Genomic DNA, 7,090 nt, shown 5'->3' on the forward strand with positions numbered 1-7,090 from the left:
ATATAAACTAAAATGCATGTGACAGTGCTCCTCTGCCATTTTTTGGTCCAAATGCTTTCTCTTTCATAAAAATCGACCTCACCTCCAACAACAAGAATGTTTATAGAAGTTGATGATCAAGTTCAATTCCCTAAATTTGCCCCACATGAAAGAAAGACAGCTTATCCAACAGATATTATTCCTCCCTTAAAAAGAAGGAAAGAATATAACAGGGTTGGTTTCCCATAGGAGCGACTGAAAGGACAGAAGCATAGTGGAGCTAAGAAATAAGAGGGAATAAATAAAGGTAAAACACTTGAATTAGGAGCCCATTAAAGATCTATGAAGGTCCAAGCTGTAAAGCAAGAGAACAATTAAAGATCAAAGCCGAGAGCTGGGCATTTTCTTTTTCTTTTTCTTTTGCTTTTACAGGCGAGTGTTCTGGGTAGTTTAGCTTCTCTCTGAGAGCAGGGGAGGTATCATTATTAATATAAATGGCAAAACTCAGAACCAGAAATATTAAGTAGAGCGATTTACTATTATAGTAGATTAAAAAGCAAGGATGCGTCCTGAACTCTTTATTGCTGCCAAAAAGGGCAATCTGGAAACCCTTAAAAACCTGCACAGAGAAAATCCAATTGGGAGGGGTGAAGTTACTTTTGAAGGCAACACTGCTCTGCACATCGCTGCGAGGGAAGGGCATTTGGAGGTGGTTCAATGGATTCTTAACAATGCGAAAGGATGTTGCATTGCAGGAGCTCGGAATTTTAATAAGAATACGCCCTTGCAAGAAGCTGCTAAGAAGGGCAATGCAGAGGTGTTGAGCATTCTGCTTCAAAATAAAAAAAGTGGTGTGTATAGGCGCAATCAGTATGGAGAGACGGCGCTGATAATTGCTTCAGAGTACGGTCATGTGGGAGCAGTGAGGCTCTTGTTAGCAGCTACGCCTCTGTTTCTGGTTTTCTGGCCAAGGGATGACCGCCAGACATGTCTTAATGTTGCAGCTTATGCAGGGCACCTGGGTAATTTTTCTGGCCCCCTCTCTATAGGCTGATAGAGATTCATGTAAGAAATGGTATGTAGATTAGTTGTCTGTGTAGAGGATCTATATGAATAATTGGTATGTTATTATAATGTATCAAAGTACTGGTATAAATGATGGGTATGATAATTTGTGATAAAGAGATTTTCATAATCAATGTTTAATATCATATTTCATGATTCATTATCAGGATGAAGAGAGCTAAAAGAATCTAAATGAAGTTTTTCAAATCTAAAAGAATCTAAATGAAGTTTTTGAATCAACGTTTTGGATCACACTCAATGATCTATCATCAGGGTGAAGAGAGCCAAATGAATCCTAATGAACCAAAGGAATCCAAATGAAATCCAAATCATCATTTCATTTGGATTCATTTGGCTCTCTTCATCCTGATGATGGATCATGGAGTGTGATCTGAAACGTTGATTCAAAGGATGAAAAGAGCCAAAGAAATCCAAATCATCATTTCATTTGGATTCTTTTGACTTTCTTCATTCTAATGATGGATCAGTCGCGTGATCCCAAACGTTGATTCAAAAATCTCTAAATACAATTTAATCAAGAAGCAGCATTATCTCTTGATTGGTATGTTATCAAAATATATCAGTTTTATTGTTTATGTTGGAGATTCATTTGGCCTTAAACAGTACACATTAAGTTTTGACAGTTTAGGTAGCTCATCTAAAGCACTCACTTCTTTGGTAGGGCCCATCACTTTAAGTTTTGACTTGCTTAATTGGATCATCTGAAAGCACTCTCGCTTCTTTGATACGGCCCATCACTCTGAGTTTTGATTTGCTTAGGTGACTCATCTGAAAGACACTCACGTCTAGTAGTGTGATTTCAGATGAGGCACTTGAACAAGTTTACCTAGAATGTGTTGTTTAAGCCCAACTCATAGATTCTGGTAAAGTCTTTTGCTAGCCTCTTGCCTATAGAAAAATTGTTTCCTTGGTTTGATAATGTAATTCCTATAACTTTTCAATATTAGTACCATTTTTTTCTCAAGGAAGCACATTTTATTCATTTCCACTTAAAGTTTTGTACTTGGGTTTTCAAATTTACAACTAGAAAAAATTGATCGAACTTGATGATAATGCACCAGCTATTACTTAATTTACTTATATAAACAATAGATGTATTGATTGCAACTTATCTATTGTTACATTTCTTTTCCTCTTTGAATTTAAATGGTTTTGTATTTTCGGATATTGGGAAGTTTTACAAATGCATATGATTTCAGAATTTTGTGAAATGTAATATTGAGTTAAATATTGATGCATGCTATGCAGAAGTGGTGAAATTGATCTTAAATGCAAAGTCCAATTGCTTCAATGCAATACAAAATATATTACTTATTAAGGATGAAAATGGTGTCACTCCACTACATGCTGCAGTTCATGGAGGCCATGTCAACATTGTGCGTGAGATTTTAAACATTCCATTCAAATGTGGTTGTTATTGTTCTCCTAGAAGTTTAATGACAAAGGTTGATAATCTTGGAAGGTGTGCAATTCACATAGCAGCAATGAAAGGATTTATCAATATTATTGATGAATTGATAAAAATAATGCCAGACTGTGTTGAAATTAGAAGCACCTGTCTTGAAACTGTTGTCCACTTTGCTGTGGAGTATAATCAATTTGACGTAGTGAAAAGACTGACTTGTGAAAATGAAGGTGAAAGAAATGCAAAATTATTGAGCTATGACTATGACATTCATGGCAACACAGCTTTACATTTGGCAGTCAAGAATGGAGTGAACCCTGAGGTTAGCTTTATCCATACTTCATTCTCTTCAAACTTCAATATCATTTTAATACTAATTTTGTTCATTGTTCTAGTTCTATGTTAGAATACTATAATGAAATGCAATCTTATATTCCTAAATTTAATTTAGATCTAAAATTCTAGGATGAATTTGAAATAAATAACATTTATTCATACAAAAAAAATCGCTACTCATTATTATATTATCATATTTTTTCGCTTAATAAATATATATATTCTAATGTTTTATTCTTGTTAAAGTAGTTTATTTAATCTTTGTTTATTAGGGTGTCTATTGTTTATTTTGTGTGCAGCTTGTAGAATATATAGTATCGACTTCAAATGCAAATTTGAATGCCAAAAATAATGAAGGCCAAAGTCCACTTGATATTGCAGTAGCAGAAGCATCTCAAAACAAGGTAGATTATGGTGAGATTGTAAGGGTTCTAGAAGATGTTGGTGCCACTCGGAGTTTTATTTTTGAATGTAAATCTAAATCTAAATTACCAGCTTGGGATTATTCTCTTAAGATCACAAATCAAAGCAATAATGATGCGGAAGGCAAAGTATTTGATGTGGACACATTGGTGGCATCTCTCATTGCTACAATAACATTTACAGCTATATTTCAAGTACCCGGTGGAACACATGATGGGCTTGCTAGTATGTCACTAGAAACCATCTATTCTCAGATTGTGTTGCTTTCTTCGCATCTATGACTGTGGTGATTGCTTGGATTTTTCGAGAAAGATTGCAAACAAGGCTTGTTGCAGATCGGTCAGCACTAGCCATGTTATCTATGCTAAGCTTGGGAACCTCCACAGTCTCTACATGCCTTGCTTTCTTAAGTGCGACCATCCTTGTCACAATACCTCGTCATCTAGAAAAGCACAATAAGAATAATCCCAAGCATGCCAAGGAATATCGAGAATATCGATTAATCTTTATTGGTGAGATTTTCACAGCATATGTAGCACCATCACTTGCAGTTGTGTTCCTATCATTGGCATGGATAATTGAATATAACTTCAATGCAACCAATGAACGACAAGCTCGACTTAAAAGACAACTCAAGCAAGTTCTCATTTTCACACTTCCAGTTGTAGCCATTATCCTCACTATTACTTTTGTATATATTATGAGATACCTTTAAATTGTCGATGGTATGATGACATTCCTTAAAAAATAAGGATACCTATTACTTTTATGAAAGACATATATTTACATATTTTATGTTTGTCACTGTATAATAAACTTTACTCTTAATAGACATTAAAAATAATAATAGTAATGTACACATAGTAATTTTATATAAAAAAAATGATTGGCATTTCAAGAAATTTTAGCCTAGTCCATTCTAAGTGAGACCATAAAAAGGGGACCGCATCACTAGTGTGAGTGCCCTACATTAATGTAGTGTAGGTATGAACACCTATTGCATTGACACTGACAATGATTTGAACTTTGAAGGCAACATCAACACTACCACGACTTAGCCATCTCACTATGCCATGGATGACCTAATTTTATAGTATTTTTATTTAAATATATTATTATTTTTGATAATTTTATTAATTAGTTATTGAACATTTAAATAAGAAAATATTGTATGCAATAAGATATAATAATAGAACTCTCTCTCTCTCTCTCTCTCTCTCTCTCTCTCTCTCTCTCTCTCTCTCTCTCTCTCTCTCTCTCTCTCTCTCTCTCTCTCTCTCTCTCTCTCTCTCTCTCTATATATATATATATATAACAAATTTGGTAATAGACCATCAAATATATATTTATCATCAAATTTGATAGATGAGTCATGTTAATGATTTAGAAGTAGCCTAGATTGTTAAATTCTTATGAGTATCATGATTTTAGTAGATTGATGAATATTATAAGTGTTATGATTGACCTTGACCCCAAATTTGATTCATATGATAGATATAATGTTCATAACACGCTTTTAGAAAATTTAAATTAACTTGCACGTTCAAATTAGTTTATTGATCTTCACAATTAGTAGTATTATTAATATCTACGATTTATAATCTATTTTCCAATCGTCTTCATTTTGAAAGTTTATAACCTATGTGTTATAACCTTATAGAAACTTATTGTTGAATATGTTATGGATTAATAATGGAGATAATGATATATTTCTTATCATTACAAGAATTTATATCATTGTGCACTTTTCTCTACAGCATGTGCATATGGAACTTTAACAAGAATTAACAATGCTCAAACAAAACTCTATTAAGTTCTTATACTCAATCTTGATTGTCAATGTTATATAGCCTAACACCTAATACAAATAAATAGATTTTCTTAAGATATCATCCACATATAATCTTCAACAATATCATGTAATATGATACTCATGACCCTTTGATACGTGGAACCAACATTTTTTAGACAAATGGCATGACTTTGTATCAGTATGTTCCCTAGTAAGTCATATTTCAACATGTCTTTTTCCTTTCCTACACTTTAAGTTATATTTCCTATATATATTGGTGGGATTTTTTAGAGTGGTTTCCAACCTCTAAGACTTATAATGTAGATTCTAGGTTTTAGAAGGTCTTATCAATTTTCAAACAGAAAAATTTCAGTAATCAACAAGCTCCTATCAACATTCTCTCGCTCTCTCTATCTCACTTTCTTAATCTCCCCTAAACTCTAGACCTATCTCTCTCTATCAAATTTCCTCTATCCCCTTTCTATCTCTCTATATCACTCTCTCCTCTCTCCCCTAAGATCTAGTCCTACCTCTCTACCCCTCTCTCTCTCACCCTTCCCTCTCTACTATATGTCTTGCCTCTCTTTAGACACCTCCCCCTCACTCTCTCCCTACCTATATTAATCTAGGTCTCTCCCACCCTCTCTCTACCTCTTTTTCCCTCCTTAATCCTAGCTCTATCCCTACTTACCTCCCTGTCTCTTCTTCTTTCTCCCTCTTACCCCTCCGCTCTCTCTCTCTCTCTCTCTCTCTCTCTCTCTCTCTCTCTCTCTCTCTCTCTCTCTCTCTCTCTCTCTCTCTCTCTCTCTCTCTCTCTCTCTCCTCTCTACCTCTCTCCTCTCTAGGTCTCTCACTCACTCTCTATCTACCTCTCCATCCCTCCCTCCCTCAGCCCTCTCTTCTCATTGTTTTCTCTCTCTTCCTCTCTAGGTCATCACCTCTCCCTCCCTTGTATATGGTTTACGGAATAGGGTGTAGGATATAGGGTTCAAGGTAAAGGGTATAAGTTTTATGGTTGAGGGTATTTGTATAGAGTTTAGGGTACAATAGTGATGGTATATGGTTTAGGGTACATAAGATTAAAGGTATTGCCCATGTTGATAAATCCACCCCTAGGTCATCACCTCAATTATTTTTTCTCTCCATTGTCTAGGTTATCACCTTTGTTTCCCCTAGATATGTCTCTCAACTCTCTCCCCCTCTAGGTTTCACTATCTCGTATTCTCTCATGTTGGGTAGAGAGAGGGGTGAGAAAGATATAGGGGGATAGAGAGAAGTGGATAATGATACATGCATGGAGAGGGAGGGAAGGAGAAACACACACACAAACACACACACACACACACACACACACACACACACAGAGAGAGAGAGAGAGAGAGAGAGAGAGAGAGAGAGAGAGAGAGAGAGAGAGAGAGAGAGAGAGAGGTGTTAACCTAGACAATGGAGAGACAAAATAAAAGAGGGATAGAGAATAGGAGAGAGTGGGGGAGGGAGATAGATGTGATGATTAGGAGGAAGGGGGTGATAGGGAGGGAGATAAGAAGAAAGGGAGTGAGAGAGAGAAGAGAGGGAGAGGGATAGGGATAGGGAGAGGGAGAGGGAGAGAGAGAGACAAAGGGAAGTATCAACACAAGCAATACCCTCAACCCTATGTATCCTAAACATTGTACCATCAATCTTGTACCCTAAACCCTATACTCTCACCATAAATCATATATCCTACACCCTATTCCCTAAACCCTATACAATGGAAAGAGAAAGAAGAGGAGTGGTAAGTGCACAAAGATGGTGTCCAAAAAGGGGGTATAAGTGGACACTTTTTTTCTAAAATCAGGTAAACTTGAACTTGGAGGAGAAAGTTAAGAGTCATCCACTCAAGATATGAAGATACTCAAAGAACAATGATTGTAGTAATTTGAATCTAGTTTCCAAACTACTATTTTTTTTCAAAATTGGATAAGATTAAGGGGCTCAAATCATTCATGCACGAAAAACAGACCCTGATTTTTTCTGAAAAACATAACATAGTGTTTGATGTGCGCATCAAAAAAGTCATAGTTATATTT

At 35.6% G+C, this 7,090-nt stretch overlaps 1 protein-coding gene across 2 annotated transcripts; it reads left to right on the forward strand.

Annotated features, from left to right (window-relative positions):
• Nucleotides 1-356: 356 nt before the first annotated feature.
• On the forward strand, nt 357-3,842 carry LOC131070439 (uncharacterized). 2 transcript variants are annotated; one of them, XM_059218386.1, is made up of 3 exons: nt 357-1,001; nt 2,314-2,792; nt 3,106-3,842. In XM_059218386.1, exons 1-3 carry the CDS (start codon nt 542-544, stop codon nt 3,508-3,510), a joined length of 1,344 nt encoding a protein of 447 aa, XP_059074369.1. In that variant the 5' UTR covers nt 357-541; the 3' UTR covers nt 3,511-3,842. The 2 variants fall into 2 exon arrangements, with proteins under 2 accessions (XP_059074369.1, XP_057861958.2); XM_058005975.2 differs by lacking the exon at nt 3,106-3,842 and adding an exon at nt 2,866-2,897 and having other exon boundaries at nt 361-1,001.
• The last annotated feature ends 3,248 nt before the right edge of the window (nt 3,843-7,090 follow it).

This window comes from Cryptomeria japonica, chromosome 3, assembly GCF_030272615.1.
Source record: "Cryptomeria japonica chromosome 3, Sugi_1.0, whole genome shotgun sequence".
NCBI lineage: Eukaryota > Viridiplantae > Streptophyta > Pinopsida > Cupressales > Cupressaceae > Cryptomeria > Cryptomeria japonica.